Here is a 20,118-nt window from a genome sequence, read left to right as displayed (position 1 = left end):
TGAGCATCTTTCATATGTCTATGGACACCAAAATAAATGAATTTGATAAAACAGTGGCTACAAAGTCAATATTCAGAAATTGAAGGCATTTTTGTATACCAACAATGAAATATCAGAAACTAGGGGGAAAATCCCATTTACTATAGCAACAAGAAAAATAAAATATCTAGAAATAAACTTAACGGAGGAGGTAAAAGACCTGTACTCAGAAAACTACACAACATTGAAGAAAGAAATTAAGGAAGACACAAATAAATGGAAGCATAAAACATGTTAATGGATTGGACAAATTAATATCATTAAAATGTCCACACTACCCAAAGCAATCTATAGATTCAACGCAATCCCTCTCAAAATACCAATGACATATTTCACAGATATAGGACAAAATTTCAAATTTTTATATGGAATGATAAACAACTCTAAATAGCCTCATAACAGCATTATTTACAATAGCCAAGTGCTGGAAACAGCCTAAGTGTCCATCAGTAAATGAGTGAATAAAAAAAACCGGTACATTTACACAATGGAGTACTAATATGGAGCAGAAAGAAAGAAGGAATTCCTACCCTTCATGACAGCAAGAATGGATCTGGAGAGTATTATCCTTAGTCAAATAAGCCAGGCAGCAAAAGACAAATACCATATGATTTCACCTATAAGTGAAACCTAATGAATAAAAAAAAAAAATAGAACCAGAGACATGGAAACAAGGAACAAACTGACAGTGACTAGAGCGGAGGGGGAAGAGGAAAATGGGTGAAAGAAGGGAAGGGTCTAGTCAAGGAACATGTATAAAAGACACATGGTAATGGACAACATAGTGGAGACTGATTGAGGGAGTGGGGGTGGGCAGGGCAGGGGAGAACAATGGGGGGAAAATTGGGACAACTTTAATTGAGCAACAATAAAAAAAAGTTGAACTTGTAGAAACATAGTAGGAAAGTGGTTAACCAGTACCTGGTGGTGGGAGTGTGGAGGTTGGAATGGAGAGATGTTGGTCAAAGTGTACAAACCTTCAGTTACAAGGTGAATAAACTCTGGGTATCTAATGTGCAGTATGGTGACTATAGATAATAATACTGTGTTAATAATAGTGTAATAATACTCAAAATTTGCTAGAAAGTAGATCTTAAACATTTCCACCACAAAAAAAAATAGTAACTATGTGAAGTGATGGATATGTTAATTAACCTCATTGTGGTAGTCATTTCACAAAGTTTATGTATATCATTCATCATATTGTACATTCTAAATATATACAATTTTATTTGTCAATTATACTTCAATAGCACTAAAAAGAATGCTTTTTTTTTCCCCAAAAAAGACATTGACTGAGATTTCAAAGCTAACCTTTGGGACAATACAGTTGTCTAGAATACTGTCTTTGAAATCTGAAAAGCCTGGGCTTAAATTCCAGCCCCACTAGTTACTTACTGTGAGAGCTGGAGAGTTTACTTCATCTCTTAAGATCCTAGACCTTTTGTCTCAAAATGGAGACAAAAGAAGCACTTACTTCATAGGTTATTGCTATGTATAAATGAAATAATCCATATTACATAGCAAACCTGGGCATGGTAAACACTTATTAACATGGATTATCATTATTACCTTTGGAGAGAGTTTCACAACATGCACTAACAATTAGTCTTTCATCCTGAGGGTCCTCTCATAACAATAACTCCTCAGCTTGTTGCCAGAAATATTGGAGTTTCTTGATGGTAGGAATTTTGTGGTTATACTGGCTGAACTAATAATGGTAATAATAACAATAATAAAAACAGTTCCTAACAAGAGTCTATCCTTGTTCATAGGGTTTTTACCTCAGCAGGATTCCCCTCAAATTGGGAATGCTCACAGTGGGAGTCATGATCATCCCATTTCTCAAAAATACCTGAGCGCCTGTGAGGATGGCTCTCCTTTATGCTGTCTTCTGTTTGACCTCGGACAATTCTACTGAAATAGAAAAAGAAGAACAGTTCAAAGCAAAGAATTATGCAAGCTCAGGGGCTGGGGGATAAGAAAAGAGTCTGAGGACCTCACCCAATGCCATGAATTCCTAAGCCAGTGAAGTAAATGATGAAAATATGGAGTGTATACCAGAAGACCTCAAAATAACTCCTCCAGATAAACTCGATAGGTGAAGTCACCATGAGAACCAGAACTACTGCAATGATCACTCCAGTGAAACCAGGAATGCTGTGAATGTCACGTATATCACTGTCTATGAAAGGAGAAATGTCAGTCTGACACAATATCCAACAAGGATACCATGCTTTTCCTGTTCCTGACCAGAGTCCAGATGCTTTGCCATTGAGTAAACTCACAATGTTTGAAGACTGGGTGGGATTTAGCCAAAAATCCTCCTCTTTCTCTTAACAAGATAGTCTGGAAAGAACAGAAACAAGGGATCCATCTGTGGCCTGTTGGCTTCTGCTGTATAATTCAAAGTTAAACAGGTGTGCAATGACATGAATAGCTAAATGGAAAGATGAAAAGGATTGTGACAGATGTCTCAGGAGTGCCATGGCTTTTCTCACTAGAAAAGTAAAATCCCATATATAGCGTGTAGCAGAATACTAGGTCTGTAGAAGGTGCCCAATAAACCTTGATTGTAGACAGACCCAAGATCTTTTTCATACTCATTCTTTTCCCAAAGAAACAGAATGTAAGTTCCATGAAAATAGGCCTAGAACAGTGCCTGGCAAATGGTGCCAGTTGTAAAATAAATATTTGTTAAATGTCTGTAAGCATGGATGAATGAAACTAGACTCTGAATGCTCAGAAGCCTACAGTTTCATGTTTTGCCTCACCTGTGTGTAGGCAGATCATAAATATCACCAGTTTATGGAAGGTGAGGTTGAGATACACTTGTTTTCTCAGGGTGTGCCTGCAAATCTACAAATTTAAAGTAATCAAGGTCAGGTGTCTCCCAGGAAGCTTTATGAAATTCAGCAACCCATAAACAACATCTTAAACAGAGCATGCCAATACCAACTCACCCTTGCCCACATCCTTGGCTACCAAAGCAGACCTTGGGCTTCCATTCCTAGTGCCTTGGTGTTGGGCTGTCTGAAGGGTCCAGGTTCTCTTGTCTGTTTCTTTTTATCTTTAAGTCTTTATGGTTTATAAATAAAGATTTATACTTTATTTGGTATAAAGATTTATACCATGATTTATACATACTTCAGAGTGGCTGTGAAAATTAAAAGAAAATTACATTTTTACACCACAGTCATTTCCCATCCTATTTCTCATTTTTTCCTAGAAACCCTGTAATGTGTCTTTTTTCCCCTATTGGTTTAGTTTAATTGAATGTACTTTACAAACTGGCATTCAGGTGAATGCCCTTAAAGTAATACAAGATGTACTGCTATTCAGAAAAAAAAAAATTGTTCTTTGACACTTTATCCTAATTCACATTTTTTCCACTTCAGGTGTTCTAAATCACATTCTTTAATGTGAATGTTGACATATGAGTGGTTGGGACTCACTGAGCAGATGCCGCTAGGAAGGACAGCAGATATCAATACATGGGAAGAAGGATCAGCATGCTGTTAAAATTCAGGTAGTGAGCAGAAGCTCAGGTCCAGATCAATACTGACAAAACAGAGGAGAGAAAACACCATCAGCTGCTTCATCTCATCTTTTGGCAGGGGAGCATGAGCCCAGTCCACCTGTCTAAGACCTGGGAACGGGTAGGCTGCAGCTTCCTTCCCTCTTTATCAGTAACTAGAACAATCAGGCTGGGCTCTCTGTTTGCAAATGACCAAAAATTTGCTGAACTTAATACTGAATTGAGAAATTCCCATGACAGTGATTTGGAAATGTTTAACTATACATTTATCAATATAAAAGAGAACAGGTTTTAAGGGTTCCATTTTAGTAAACACATTCTATCAATAAAATACTTTGCAACAAGTATTTTTGCTTACTGCACTGTTATGATTTTATTGTTTTTAATTTGTAAAACAATATTGAGAATCATATATATTTAATAGCATTTTAAATAAAGTTTATATATTTAGAGGTATAATTACAGATGGTGATTGTTTTCTCTCTTTTCTGTGTTTTCTAATGTAAAAATTATAAGTATGTAATAATCATGTAACTTCATGTTTAAGATGTATTTTTTAAAGATATTTATTTATTTATTTTCAGAGAGAGGGGAAGGGAGGAAGAGAAGGAGAGAAACATCAATGTGTGGTTACCTTTCATGTGCCCCCTACTGGGGACCTGGCCCGCAACCCAGGCATGTGCCCTGACTGGGAATTGAACCAGAGACCCTTTGGTTCACAGGCTGGCACTCAGTCCAATGAGCCACACCAGCCAGGGCTAAGATGTTTTTAATAACTGAATGAAACCTAGGCAAAATTAATGAACCCCTCAAAGCAAAAATGTTAAACTTAGGTAGAGATTTGAGAAGGGAGAACTTCTGAGAACAGAATTTTAAACTGATTTCTTTGGGGGGCCAGGCAATAGACATCAAAATCAACCTGACCCAGCAGTAAAAGCTGCTAGAAAGGGAGACAAGGAATCAGTGCTTCAAAGAAATATTTAGCCCATGCTGTAAGTTGGTGGTCAAGTTTTATTTTTTGCATGTACTTTCCAGATCTCCCAACACCATTTGCTGAAGAGGCTATTTTTACTCCATTTTATGATTCTACCCCTTTTGTTGAATATTAAGTGACCATAGAAACATGAGAGGAGAACATAGGCAGGAAAATCTCAGATGTTCCATGCAGCAATATTTTCACTGATATGTCCCCTAGAGCAAGGGATATAAAGGAAAGAATAAACAAATGAGACTTCATCAAAATAAAAAGATTTTACATGGCTAAAGTAAACATGAGTAAAATAAAAAGGGAACAAACCATATGGGAATATATATTTGCCAATGATACACCAGACAAGCATTTGATCTCCAAAATATGTAAAGAACTCAGTCAACTCCATTCCAGGAAGACAAACAACCCAATCAAAAAATGGGAAAAGGGCCTGGACAGACATGTCTCCAAGGAGGATATACAGAGGGCCCATAGACCCATGAAAGGATGCTCAGTATCACTAGCCATCAGAGAAATGCCAATTAAAACCACAATGAGATACCACTTCACAACAGTCAGAGTGGCCATCATAAATGAATCAACAAACAGGAAGTGATGATGAGGCTGTGGAGGAAAGGGAACCCTAGTACACTGTTCGTGGGAATGTAGACTGGTGCAGCCACTGTGGAAAACAGTTTGGTATTTCCTCAAAAAGTGAAAAATGGAACTGCCTTTTGAACCGGTGATTCCACTGCTGGGACTATACCCTAAAAGTCCTGAAACATCTACTCAAAAGAACCTATGTACCCAATATTCATAGCAGCACAGTTATTAACAGCCAAGTGCTGCAAGCAACCTAAGTGCCCATCGGTAAATGAGTGGATCAAAAAAACTGTTACATTTACACAATGGAATACTACACAGCAGAAAGAAAGAAGGAACTTCTATGCTTCATGACGACATGGATGGAACTGGAGAGTATCATGTTAAGTGAAATAAGCTAGGCGGTGAAAGACAAACACCATATGATCTCACTTGTAAGTGGAACCTAATCAACAAAACAAACAAGCAAGCAAAATATTACCAAAGATATTGAAATAAAGACAAACTGACAGTGACCAGAGGGGAGGGGAGAGGGAGATAATAGGAGAAAGAAGGGGAAGGGTCATGAAGGAACTTGTATAAAGGACTCACGGACAAAGCCAAAGGGGATAGGATTGAGGGTGGGACGTGGGGATGGGTGGGGCAGAGGGGAGTGGTGGGGGGAAAATGGAGACAACTATACTTGAAAAACAATAAAAATTATATCTATCTATCTATACACACACACACATATATGTATATATATGTGTATATGTGTGTGTGTGTGTGTGTGTGTGTGTATATATATATATATATATATATATATATATCCCAGATATATATATGTATATCCCAGAAAGAGCTTGATTAAGCATACACTGGAAAGAATATGCTCAGCTCCATGGTAGCTAAATCCAACTTCTCTCCTCAACTCAGTACAACTGGTCTCTGAGTCAGCTCCATGTACTTGAAACCACAGGATATGGAGTGTGACTGACAATCTCACAGCAGCTGCGCAATTATTGATGCACTTCAGCTGACTGGCTGGCCTTACATGTGTGCCTGTCAATGACTTACTAAAGGGAAGACTATGGGTTAGAGTTAACAATTTCTCAACCTTTCTTTCTTTCTTTTTTTTTTAAATTTTCTTTTCATTTTTTATTGTTCCAATATATTTGTCACACAGGAAGGGGGGTATCTGGGAGGGTTAGGGGAAGAGTCAGATCAAGGAACAGGTAGGGAGGACACATGGTCAACCTTTATTTCTACTAATGCTTTTGGCACAAAAACTATTTTTCCATATTAACTACACCCAAAGCAATGTGACATCAGTTTAATAAGAGGACAAGATCTGCCTCGCATCCATAATGGCTTACCTTGTCAGGCAATGCAATGAACAAGAACTGCCCTACTGTTTTCCATTACTGACTCTTCCACATGACCTGTGTTTCTCCCTCTGCTGAGTCACACTCTGACTGGTTTTGGTAGGGACAGTTTGTTCCAATTCTAAATAAATTTTCTCCACTCATCTCAAAGATCTTGCATTTCCACATTGGTTCCCATGGCTTGCTTGTTTAAATCACAGAGGCTTTCTTAAGACTAAAATTGGCAAGTGAATTGAAAATATAGGACTAAATTTTCACAGCTCCATATTCTATGCAAGCCATTTGTATCAGATGAATTGTTTTTAGGAAAATTTTTTTTTCCCATTGCAGCACACTGAAATACACCTGATTACATTCACTTTTCAACATCAACACTGATATTCAAATTCAACTGCTGCTCACATTAATGCCCCATTGACTAAGGATTTAATCTCCTTTCTCTGCTATTTGTTCTGCTTCATACTGAATCAAATAATTCTCTGCATTTTCCTACAGAGGGCACAAATTTAAGACATATCCTATTAAATGATTGAATAAGTGATGGCACATCAAAACTATAGAGTGCTATGTTTTTAAAAGGATGAGAGCTATGTGCAGTGGTATAGGGGTATTAAATGTTTAACAAACAGATTTCATGGGGAGAGAAAGTCTTTATTTTCAGTGTTTGCCATTTTACATGATGTAAATATTCCCACCATGGCAGATTTCAAGATACCAACTTGATGTCATTGAACATCACTAAATGCAGACTTAGTAAGAGATACATACAACTTGCTACCACAAGTTGGTATAAGGTAGTTCTAGAACATCACTGGTCACATACTCACATGGAAAGATATCTGAAATTCATTAAGTGTGGGGAGAAATTATCAGCCAATATTTACAATGTGATCCCTTTTCTGGTTAAAATGAAAAAAAAATATGTCTTACACTTAATTTTTTTATCCAAAGTCATAGAATAGTACACCAAAAAGAGAAAATTTTACTATATACAGAAAAAAGTGAATAAGAATAGTACCTACTTCCAAAAAAAACCCCCCAAAATCCATATGTCTGATGCATTTTTGAACATGTTTCAGTGTATCCATATATACACCACACAAAATTATTAATAATAGTTATCTTTGGGGCATGGGACAGAAAGCTAATTTTCACACCTTTTTCAGTTTTTAACTTTATTATATTTTTTTCCACTACCATTTAGTCCCCTTCTACCTCCCTTCTCAAAGCAATTACCAACTGTTGTCCATGTCTATGAGTCTTTTTTTTTATTGTTCAATGCCTCCACCCACTAACTCCACCCACACTACCTGTCACATATTCTCCATCTATGAGTCTGTATTTTGCTTGTTAGTTCAGTTTGTTCATTAGATTCCACATATGAGTGAAATCATATGGCATTTGTCTTTCTCTGATTGGCTTGTTTCACTTAGCATAATGTTCTCCAGGTCCACCCGTACTGTTGCGAAGGGTAAAATTTTCTTCTTTTTAACAGCCGAGCAGAATTTCATTGTGTAAATGTCCCATAGTTGTTTTATCCACTCATCAATTGATGGACACTAGGTCTGCTTCCATATGTTGGCTATTGTAAATAGTGCTGCAATGAACATAGGGGTGCTTATGTTCTTTTGAATTAGTGTTTTGGGTTCCTTCAGACATATTCCCAGAAGTGGGATTGAGGGGTTAAAAGGCAGATCCATTTTTAATTTTTTGAGGTAGCTCCATACTGTTTTCCACAGTGGCGGCACCACTCGGCATTCCCAATAACAGCATACAAGAGTTCCCCTTTCTCCAAATCCTCTCCAGCACTTGTTGTTTGTTAATTTATTGATGATATCCATTCTGACAGGTGTGAGATGGTACCTCATTGTGTTTTTTATTTACATTTTGCTGATGATTAGTGATGTTTAGCATCTTTTTAATATGACTATTGACCATCTGTATGTCCTCTTTGGAGAAGTGTTTATTCAGGTCCTTTGCCCATTTTTTAAATGGATTTTATGGTGTTATTTTGTAATTACTTTATGAATTTTGAATATTAGCCCCTTACCAGGTATATTGGCAAATATGTTCTCCCTTTCTGTGGGTTGTCTTTTTATTTTGTTGACAATTTCCTTTGTCGCACAATTTTTTAGGTTGATGAAATCTAATTTGTTTATTTTTCTTTTGTTCCCCTTGCCTGGGGAGATACATCTGATAAAAAAATTTCTATGAGCAATGTCCAAGACTTTGCTCCCTATGTTTTCTTCTAGGATTTTTATGGTTTCAGATCTAACACTTAAATCTTTGATCCATTTTGAATTTATTCTTGTGTGTGGTGTAAGAAGGTGGTCTAGTTTCATTTTTCTACACGTATCTGTTGAATTTTCCCAACACCGTTTATTGAATAAACTATCTTTAGCCCATTGTATGTGCTTGCTTCCTCTGTTGAATATTACTTGACTATAAAGGTGTGGGTTTATTTCTGGGCTTTCTATCCTCTTCTGTTGATCTGTGTGTCTGTTTTTATGCCAGCACCGTGCTGTTTTCATTTCTATAGCTTTATAGTATAGTTTCATATTAAGTAGTATGATTCCTCCAACTTTGTTCTTCTTTCTCAGGATCACTATTGCTATGTGGGGCCTTTTGTGGTTCCATATGGACTTTTGAAATATTTGTTCTTGTTCTGTGAAATATGTCATTGGAATCTTGATGGGAATGCCATTGAATCCATAGATTGCTTTGGGTAGTATGGACATTTTAATAATGTAAATTTTTCCTATCCATAAACACAGTATATGCTTCCACTTATTTGTATCTTCTTCAGTTTCTTTCTTCAATGTCTTATAATTTTCAAAGTACAGGTCTTTTACATCTTTGGTTAGGTTTATTCCTAGTTCTTATTTTTTTTAAGCAATTGTGAATGGGATTGTTTTATTAATTTCCCTTTCTGTTAGTTTTTTATTGGCATATAAAATGCAACTGATTTCTGGATATTAATTTTGTATCCTGCTATTTTGCTGAATTCATTTATCAATTTTAGTAGTTTCTTGGTGGAATCTTTGGGGTTCTCTATGTACAATATCACACATCTGCAAATAAAGACAGTTTTACTTCTTCCTTTCCAATTTGGATGCCTTTTTATTTCTTCTTTTTGTCTGATTGTTGTGACTAGAACTTTCAGTACTATGTTGAATAATGGAGGTGAAGGCGGACATCCTTGTCTCATTCCCATTCTTAAGGGGAACAATTTTAGTTTTTACCAATTGAGTGTGATGTTAGCAGTAGGTTTGTCACATATGGCTTTTATTATGCTTAGGTATTTTCCCTCTATTCCCAGTTTCCTGAGAGTTTTGATCATAAATGGGTGCTGGATTTTATCAGATGCTTTTTCTGCATCTATTGATATGATCATGTGGTTTTTATCCTTTATTTTGTTTATATGGTGAACCACATTTATTGATTTGCAAATGCTGTACCATCCTTGCATTCTGAGAATAAATCTCATTGATCATGGTGTATGATCTTTTTGATGCATTTTTGTATTTTGTTTTCTAATATTTTTTTGAGGATTTTAGTGTCTATGTTCATCAGGGATATTGGTCTGTTATTTTCTTTCTTTGTAGTGTCTTTATCTGGTTTTGGAATTAGAATAGTGCTGGCTTCATAAAATGAGTTAGGGAGCCTTCCCTTCTTTTGAATTTTATGAAATAGTTTGAGAAGAGGAGGTGTTAGTTCTCAGAATGTTTGGTAAAATTTATCTGTGAAGCTATCTGGTCCAGGGTTTTTTTTTGGGGGGGTTGATTACTGCTTCAATTTCATGAGGTGTAATGTGTCTATTCAGATTCTCTATTTCTTCCTAATTTAGTTTTGGAACATTGTATATTTCTAGGAATTTATCCATTTCATCTCCATTGTTCAGTTTGTTTGCCTGTAATTGTTCTTAATATCTTCTTTTTTTAATTAATTAATTAATTTTTTCAAATACATTTATCTCTGCCTACCCCCCACCACTTTCCCTTGCCCCCTTAATATCTTCTTACAACCCTTTCTATTTCTTTGGTATCAGTTGTTATTTGTCTTCTTTCACTTCTAAATTTCTTTATTTGTGTCCTTTCTCTTTTTTCTTGATGAGTCAAGTTAAAAATTTATCAATCTTGTTTATCTTTTCAAAGAACCAGTTCTTGGATTCATTGATCTTTTGTATCATTTTTAGACTCTATTTTATTTATTGCTGCTCTGACCTTAATTATTTCCTTCCTTCTACTCACTTTGGGCTTTGCTTGTGTTCCTTTTCAAGTTCTTTAAGTGTGAAATTAGATTGTTTATTTTTAGCTTTTTTTTTTTTTTTGAGATAGGCCTATAATGCTATGAATTTCCCTCTTAGGACTGCTTTTCCAGTGTCCCACAGATTTTGGATTGTTGTGTCCTCTATTTCATTTGTTTCAAGGTATCTTTTGATTTCTTCTTTGATCTTGTTGTTGACCCATTTATTGTTTAATGACATGTTATTTAGCTTCCATGTCTTGGCATATTTTTCGGTGTTCCTCTTGTGATTGATTTCTAGTTTCATACCATTGTGTTCAGAAAAGACACTTGATATGATTTCAATTTTCTTAAATTTATTGAGACTTGTTTTGTGTCCTAGCATGTGGTTGATCCTAGGAAATGCCCCATGTTCACTTGACAAGTATGTATATTCTGCTGCTTTGGGGTGAAATGCTCTGAAGATATCAATTAAATCCATTTGACATTGTGTGTTGTTTATAGCCACTGTCCTGTTGATTTTATGCATGGAAGATCTATCCATTGAAGTCAATTGGGTGTTAAAATCCCCAACTATGACTGTATTTCTGCTAATCTCTCCTTTTATGTCCAGAATTATTTGCTTTACATATTTAGTTGCTCCTATGTTGGGTGCATAAAAGTTTACTAGGGTTATAGCCTATTCTTGGAATATTCCCTTTATTATTATGTAGTGCCTTTCTTTGTCTCTCACTGTAGCCTTGGTTTTAAACTATATTTTGCCTGATAAAGGTATTGGTACCTCAGCTTTTTACCCTTTTCATTTGCATGAAATATCTTTTTTCCAATCCTTTACTAAGTTGTGTGTATCTTTTGATCTGAGATGTATCTCTTGGAAGCTGTATATATATGGGTCTTGTTTTCTTATCCATTCAACTACCCTCTGCCTTTTGGTCAGAGCATTTAAGCCAGCCATTTATATTTAAGGTGATTATTGATAGACACATATGTAGTGCCATTTTATTGTTAGATGGTTTCCTCTGTTTTTTTATTTCTCATTTTCTTCTTCAAACAAGACTTTTAATATCCTTGCAGTACTGGTTTGGTGTTAACAAATTTCTTTAGCTTTTTCTTATCTGGGAAGCTATTTCTCCTTCCGTTTTACTTTTTTTAAAAGATTATTTATGTCAGAAAGATGGCGGAGGAGTGAAAGGGAGTCACGCTGACCTCCTCCCAAAACCAAACTGGAATTGCAACTAAATAATGGAGTAATCACCTGGAAAGCAGTGGAGCGATAGTAGGAGAGGAGCCTAGGTGCCCCAGACAGTGGATTCTACTCTCACACATCCCAACGGGTGAGAATTGCGGTGGAGTCTCGAGAGGGTGGGCTGGGTGCCCACGGGCACTGGCACCAGAGGGACATTGAAAAGGCCAGTTAGCTCCCCCCGAGAAGAACAGGGTCGGAATCATAAACAGGAACCCCTAAACTACAGCAGCTAAAGCCGAGAAAATACAGACAAAACACAACCCCAAAAAGCTTAGCGGTGCTCTCTGCCAGAGACAGGTGGCTGGGGATGCAAAAAGACATTTAAAGGGCAAAAGCAAAAGTTGCAGCAGCAGCCACCCTCCTTGATCGCTGGGTAGAGGCAGCAGTAGGGTGGGCTGCTGCCTGGGAAAAGACTGGTGAAGAAAACTTTGTGAAGAGAACTGACACAGCGGCCGGTGGAGCCCCGGTGATAACGCACTTCCCACTCTGCAGCTACCATCTCACTCAGGCATAAGGGAATCAATTAACGTGCCTTTTGTGTGCTCCGCACACAGCTTGTACGCATGTGAGCTGCGGGGCTGAGTGCAGACTGGCTGGGAGAGCCTTGAGGAGAGACTGGAGACGGAGACGTTGGGGAAAGAATGGGAGGAGGAACCGGGGAGTCCCGACTCCCTCCCCATTTGGTAGTCTCCATTGTGGGCTGGAAAGGCGCGACCCCATAGAGGCAGAAGTGGGGAGCGCATGAACCAGACTGCCTGCGATTGAAACGCAGTCCGCACAGGGGTTGGATCCTTGGCCGAAGGGGTAACAGAATTGCCCAGAGGCCCCTGAAGGGAGACTAGAAACGGAGGCATTGGGGAAAGAACGGGAGGAGAAACCAGGGAGTCCCGACTCCTTCTCCTTGCCGTAGTCTCCATTGCGCGGGAAGAGGCCACACGCCCAAAGAGCCAAAAGCTGAAAAGCAAACATAGACACCCCCAAAACACCCAGAGCAGGCTCGCACACTTGCGCCGAGTGACCGCCGAGGGTTGGCGAGCATGTGTGTGACCCACGAGGGCGGGCGAACACTTGCACCTGCCCGCAAGGCCTCACACAGACTGGCACCCTTATGGCCTGAGAGGGAGTGCTCAGAGCAGCAAGGGCAGGCATAAATTGACCTGCCCGCCACGATTGCGGAGCGGCCCACAAAATTAGTAGAGCTGCCCAGAGTCCCTGGAGGAGAGACCAGAAACAGGATTAACCGGAGAGTCCTAGAGCTGATTCCCTCCCATTTCCGTAGTCCCCATTTGGCGAGGGCAAGCAACGTACCCAAAGAGCCAAAAGCCGGGAAAATACAAAATAGAAGACCCTAAACTGACCAGTGCCACGAAGCTCGCGTGCCAGGGGGGCGAGATGAGTACTCGAGGTCTCGAATAAGCCCCAGGTCTGGGGCAAGCACATGCGAGCCCAGGCAGGTGGGGGACCCTGCCGCGCTGGGAACGTGCTCAAAGAGCCCGCGTGAGAGCTCAGAGAGTTCCCAAAAAATAGCCCAGCCCGGACCGAAGGGGTCACAGAGCTGTTCCAAGCAGGAGTCAGACACAGGCATTAGACTCCTGAAAGGCTCAAACAAACAACCCAAGGACCTATAGGGACAACAACTGACAGCATCAGAGACAAGCCCAGAAAGAAAAGTAAAGGACAAAAATACTTAACAGACTCTCACCAAAATGGGAAGAAAAAGAAGTTCCCCTCAAATGAGTGGTAAAGGGGACTCCCCACAGAGAGAGCTAAATGAAATAGAGGCAAGGGAACTATCAGATATGGAATTCAAAACAATGGTTCTAAGGAAGCTCAAAGAGCTCAGCCAGCTCAAAGATAACTCTGAGAAACTGCAGAGAAACTATCAGGATCTTACAGCAAACTATATCAGCCTGGAAAAGGACATAGAAACTATCAAGAAGACACAAGAGGATATGAAGAATACCATTTCTGAATTGAAGAACACAGTAGAAGGAATCCAAAGCAGGCTGGATGAAGCTGAGGATGGAATCAGTGAAATGGAGGACAAGGTAGAAAAAAGCTCCCAGAAAGAACAAGAAATGGAAAAACGGCTCAAAAAGAATGAAGAGGCATTTAGGGAAATGCAGGACAACCTGAAACACAATAATATCCGTATAATAGGGATGCCAGAAGGAGAAGAAGAGGAGCAAGGAATAGAGAACCTCCTCGAAAAAGTAATGATGGAAAATTTCCCTAATTTGAGGAGAGAAAGGCTCTCATGGATCCAGGAGGCACAGAGGACCCCACTCAAGAGGGACTCAAGAAGGTCCACTCCAAGACACATCATCATTAAAATGGCAACTATCAAAGAAAAATAGAGAATCCTCAAGGCAGCAAGGGAGAAGGAGAAAGTAACATACAAGGGGGCCCCGATACGCCTAGGAGCTGACTTCTCAACAGAAACACTATAAGCCAGAAGGGAATGGCAACAAATATTCCAAGCCATGAAAAGCAAGGGCCGACAGACAAGGCTGCTCTACCCACCTAGGTTCTTCATTAAAATGGAAGGGGAAATATGGAGTTTCCCAGACAAGAGAAGGCTAAAAGAATACAACTGTACCAAACCAGCACTCCAAGATATGCTAAGGGGACTGGTTTAAGCAGATGAAGGAAAAGAATGAGAGAGAGAAGAACACAGGTACAAAGAGATAAGATGAGTAAGTTTCCATCAGTAATATCTCTCAATGTGAATGGACTAAATGCCCCAATCAAAAGACACAGGGTAGCTGAATGGATAAGAAAACATGACCCACACATATGCTGCCTACAAGAGACCCACCTCAGAGCAAAAGACCTACACAGATTGAAAGTAAAGGGATGGAAAATAATATTCCAAGCAAATGGACATGAGAAAAAGGCTGGCGTTTCCATACTTGTATCAGACAAAGTAGATTTCAAAGCAAAGGCCATAAAGAGAGACCCATAGGGGCACTTTATCATGCTTAAAGGAAGAATCTATCAAGAAGACATCAACATTGTAAACATATATGCTCCCAATATAGGAGCCCCCAAGTTTATAAGGAAATTGTTGGATGACTTCAAAAATGATATAGACAGCAACACACTGATAGTAGGGGATTTCAACACCCCACTGTCAAAAATGGACAGATCTTCCAAACAAAACATTAATAAACATATCGTGGCACTGAATGACACACTGAATCAAAGAGACTTAACTGACATATATAGAACCTTACATCCCAAAGAAGAAAACTACAGATTCTTTTCAAATGCTCGTGGCAGTTTTTCAAATATAGACCACATGATAGGACACAAAGCAAGCGTCAGCAAATTCAGGAAAATTGAATAATACCAAACTTTTTCTCAGACCAGAATGCCTTGAAACTCGAAATCAACCTCAAAGAGAAACTTCAAAAACTTGCAAACTCATGGAGACTGAACAGTACACTATTAAACAATGAATGGGTCAATAATGAGATAAGAGAAGAAATAAAAAAAAATTCTGGAAACAAATGAAAATGAACAGACAACAGTCCAAAACCTATGGGACACAGCAAAGGTGGTCCTGAGAGGGAAGTTAATAGCAATACAGGCTTACCTAAAAAAGATAGAAACATTTCACATAAAAGACCTAACACTACAACTTCAAGAACTGGAGAAACAACAACAAATAGATCCCAGAGCAAGGAGAAGGAAGGAAATAGTCAGAATTAGAGCAGAACTGAATGACATAAACACAAAAAGAACAATTCAGAGGATCAACCAATCCAGAAGCTGGTTCTTTGAAAAGATAAATAAAATTAACAAGCCTTTAAGCAGACTCATCAAGAAAAAAAGAGAGAGGACACAAAATAATATCAGAAATGAAAGAGGGGAAATAACAACTGATACCACAGAAATACAAATGATCATCAGAAACTATTGTGAACAATTATATGCCAAGAAATTTGAAAATCTTGATGAAATGGACAAATTTTCAGAAAAGTATAATCTTCCAACACTGAAGGAGGAAGAAACAGAAAGCTTGAACAGACCGATAACAGCTGGGGAAAGTGAAGCAGTCATCAAGAAACTCCCAGCACACAAAAGCCCAGGGCCAGACGGTTACCCAGGAGAATTTTACAAAACATTTAAGGAAGAGCTAACCCCTGTCCTTCTCAGACTATTCCAAAAAATCCAAGAGAAGGGAAGACTCCCAGACTCCTTCTATGAGGTCAGCATCACCCTGATCCCAAAACCAGATAAAGACCCTACAAAGAAAGAAAACTACAGGCCAATTTCGCTGATGAACATAGATGCTAAAATCCTCAACAAAATATTGGCAAACCGCATCCAGCAATACATTCAAAAGATTATCCACCACGATCAAGTGGGATTCATCCCACGGATGCAGGGATGATTCAATATACGCAAATCAGTAAACGTGATACATGACATAAACAAAAGAAAAGACAAACACCACATGATCATCTTGATAGATGCAGAAAAAGCATTTGACAAGGTACAGCACCCATTTATGATCAAAACACTCAGCAAAATGGGAATAAATGGGGAATAAATATGGCCTCAACGTAATAAAGGCCATATATGAAAAACCTATAGCTAATATCATACTCAAAGGCAAAAACTGAAAGCTTACCCACTAAGATCGGGAACACGACAAGGATGTCCGCTGTCACCGCTTCTTTTCAACATCGTATTGGAAATCCTAGCCACAGCGGTCAGACAAGAGAAAGAGATAAAAGGCATCCAAATAGGAAAGGAGGAAGTAAAGCTATCATTGTTTGCAGATGACATGATAGTGTACATGGAGAACCCTGTAGACTCTACCAAAAAACTCCTCAACCTAATAAGTGAATTTGGCAAAACAGCAGGATACAAAGTCAACATTCAGAAATCAACGGCATTTTTGTACACCAGCAATGCAATAGAAGAAGAAGAAATCAGAAAAAAATACCATTCAATATAGCAACAAGAAAAATAAAGTACCTAGGAATAAATTTAACCAAAGACACAAAAGACCTGTATGCAGAAAACTATACAACATTGAAAAAAGGAATTAAGGAAGACACAAATAAATCGAAGCATATACCGTGCTCATGGATTGGAAGAATTAATATCCTCAAAATGTCCATACTACCCAAAGCAATTTATGGATTCAACGCAATCCCTATTAATATACCAATGACGTATTTCACAGAAATAGAACAGACATTTCAAAAATTTATATGGAACCATAAATGACCCTGAATAGCCGCAGCAATTTTGAGAAAGAAACACAAAGTAGGAGGGATCACAATACCGGACATCAAACTCTACTACAAAGCCACCATAGTCAAAACAATCTGGTACTGGCACAAGAACAGACCCATAGACCAGTGGAACAGAATAGAAAGCCCAGAAATGAGCCCAGGTCTCTATGGACATCTAATATTTGACAAAGGGGGCAGAAGCATAAAATGGAGCAATAACGGCCTCTTCAACAAATGGTGTTGGGAGAGCTGGACGGCTACACGCAAAAAATGGAAATTGGATCATCAGCTGACACCATACACAAAAATAAACTCAAGATGGATAAAAGACTTAAATAGAAGTCACAACACCATCAAAGTCCTAGAAGAGAACATTGGCAGGAAACTCTCAGATATCCCACACAGCAATTTTTTCACTGATATGTCTCCTAAAGCAAGGGACACAAAGGAAAGAATAAACAAGTGGGACCTCATCAAAATAAGAAGCTTCTGCACGGCAAAAGAAAACATCAGCAAAATGAAAAGGGAGCCAACCGTATGAGAAACTATATTTGGTAATGATACATCAGATAGAGGTTTGATCTCCAAGATATATAAAGAACTCACTTGACTCCACTCCAAGAAGACAAACGATCCAATCAAAAAATGGGCAAAGGACCTGGGCAGATGCTTTTCTAAGGAGGAGATACAGAGGGCCCAGAGGCATTTGAAAGGACGCTCAGCATCACTAGCCATCAGAGAAATGCAGATCAAAACCACCATGAGGTACCACCTCACACCGGTCAGAATGGTCATCATAAATAGATCCGCAAACAACAGGTGATGGCGTGGCTGTGGAGAAAAGGGAACCCCAGTCCACTGTTGGTGGGAATGCAGACTGGTGCAGGCACTATGGAAAGCAGTGTTGAATATCCTCAGAAAGCTGAAAATGGAACTGCCTTTTGATCCAGCGATTCCCCTGCTGGGACTATACCCTGAGAACACCAAAACGCCAATACAAAAGAACCTATGCACCCCCATGTTCATAGCAGCACAATTTACAATAGCCAAGTGTTGGAAGCAACCTAAATGCCCATCAGTAGATGATTGGATCAAGAAGTAATGGTACATATACACAATGGAATACTACGCAGCAGAAATAAAAAAAGAAGTACTAAACTTCGCGACAGCATGGATGGAACTGGAGAGCATCATGCTAAGTGAAATAAGCCAGGGGGCAAAAGACAAATACCATATGATCTCACTTATAAGCGGAACCTAACCAACAATGCAAAGATGCAAGGAAAATATGACCAGCAACACTGAAAGGAAAAGAAATCAAAAGAGACAAGAGGGAAGGTGAGGGGGGCAGGGAAAGGGAAGGGAAGGGGAAAGTCAAGGAACATATAGCAAGGACTCATGGACAAAATCAAAGGGGAAGAGCTGAGGGAGGGAAGGAGTGAGGGGACAAGGGAAAGAGGTGGGGGGGAGGCAGAGACAAATGTATTTAATGAGTAAATAAATTAAAAAAAAGATTATTCATTTTTAGACAGACGGGAAGGGTGGGAGAGAAATATCAGTATGTGGTTGCCTCTTGACCACCCCCTATTGGGGACCTGGCTCCACAACCCAGGCGTGTGCCCTGAGTGGGAATCGAACTGTTGACCTACAGTGTTAAGTTTAAGGTTTTTTTTTTTAATCTTTTAACCAAACTCTTAAAATCATAAGCAGGAATCAATAAAGCAAATGAAGACTGCTTTGGTTGGGACAGAGGTAGATGCAGGAGCCCTGCTCATTTGGCCTTCCCCACACACACCCTGTAGGAACACCTGAGTTTCTTTCTTTTGTTTTTTCCTGCTTCATGAACTGTGGATTATAATTTTCCTTTTTTCCCTTTTCATTGTTATTCAACTCCAGTTGTCTCCATTTTCCTGACACCACTTTCCTCCACCCCACCCACCCCAATCTCCCACCCTCAATCATATCCCTCTTTGGCTTTGTCCATGGGTCCTTTATACATGTTCCTTGACTTGACCTTTCCCTTCACTATCCCCTCCCCCCTCCCTCTTTCCCTCTTGATTCTGTTGGTTTCATTTTTCTTTCAATGTTGCAGGTTATATTTTCTTTGCTTGTTTGTTTTGTTGATTAGTTTCCACTTATAGGTGAGATCATATGGTACTTGTCTTTTGCCCCCTGATTTATTTCACTTAACATAATGGTCTCCAGAAAAATATGGAACACTTCATGAATTTGCATGTCATCTCTATGCAGGGACCATGCTAATTTTCCCTGTATCTTTCCAGTTTTAATATATGTGCTGCCAAAGCGAGCACTAAATATACCATAGTTTTTTGATCCATTCATTTACTGATGGGCACTTAGGTTCCTTCCACCACTTGGCTACTGTAAATTGTGCTACTATAAACTCTGGGTTGCCTAGGTCTTTTGAATTAGTGTTTCAGGATTCTTAGGGTATAATCCCAGAATGGGATTACTGAGTGCAAAGGTAGTTTTATTTTTAGTTTTTTGAGGAAATTCCATACTGCTTTACACAGTGGCTGCACCAGTCTGCATTTCCACCAACAATGTCCTACAGTTCCCTTTTCTCCACAACCGTGCCAGCATTTATTGTTTGTAGATTTGTTTATGATGGCCATTTTGATCAGTGTGAAGGGGTATCTCATTGTGGTTTTAATTTGCATTTCTCTGATGGCTAGTGACGCTGATCATCCTTTCATATGTCTCTCAGCCCTCTGTATGTCCTCCTTGGAAAAGTGTCTGTTCAGGTCCTTTGCCCATTTTTAAATTGCATTGTTTGTCTTCCTGGAATGGAGTCATGTCACTTCTTTATGTATTTGGGAGATCAGACCCTTGTCCAAGGT

General features: G+C 38.9%; 1 protein-coding gene and 1 non-coding gene across 2 annotated transcripts in view; both read right to left on the bottom strand.

Moving 5' to 3' along the window:
• Positions 1 to 8,272, bottom strand: part of NOX1 (NADPH oxidase 1) — a 41,582-nt gene extending 33,310 nt beyond the window's left edge. The window contains 7 exon segments of the mRNA XM_054572290.1: positions 1,824 to 1,956; positions 2,044 to 2,200; positions 2,203 to 2,224; positions 2,328 to 2,479; positions 2,814 to 2,890; positions 3,495 to 3,582; positions 8,242 to 8,272. Of these exon segments, the coding sequence (XP_054428265.1) occupies positions 1,824 to 1,956; positions 2,044 to 2,200; positions 2,203 to 2,224; positions 2,328 to 2,479; positions 2,814 to 2,890; positions 3,495 to 3,582; positions 8,242 to 8,272 (660 nt within the window).
• Positions 8,273 to 19,462: 11,190 nt separating this feature from the next.
• Positions 19,463 to 19,569, bottom strand: LOC129069625 (U6 spliceosomal RNA). Its single transcript, XR_008529049.1, has one exon. It is a non-coding gene; the product is annotated as a U6 spliceosomal RNA (small nuclear RNA).
• Positions 19,570 to 20,118: the final 549 nt, after the last annotated feature.

This window comes from Pteronotus mesoamericanus, unplaced genomic scaffold (genome assembly GCF_021234165.1).
Source record: "Pteronotus mesoamericanus isolate MK-2021 breed Mesoamerican mustached bat unplaced genomic scaffold, CSHL_Meso_final contig_227, whole genome shotgun sequence".
In the NCBI taxonomy this organism is placed as follows: Eukaryota; Metazoa; Chordata; class Mammalia; order Chiroptera; family Mormoopidae; genus Pteronotus; species Pteronotus mesoamericanus.
The sequence above is the reverse complement of the archived record's forward strand: the minus strand, read 5'-3'. Positions and strand labels throughout refer to the sequence as shown.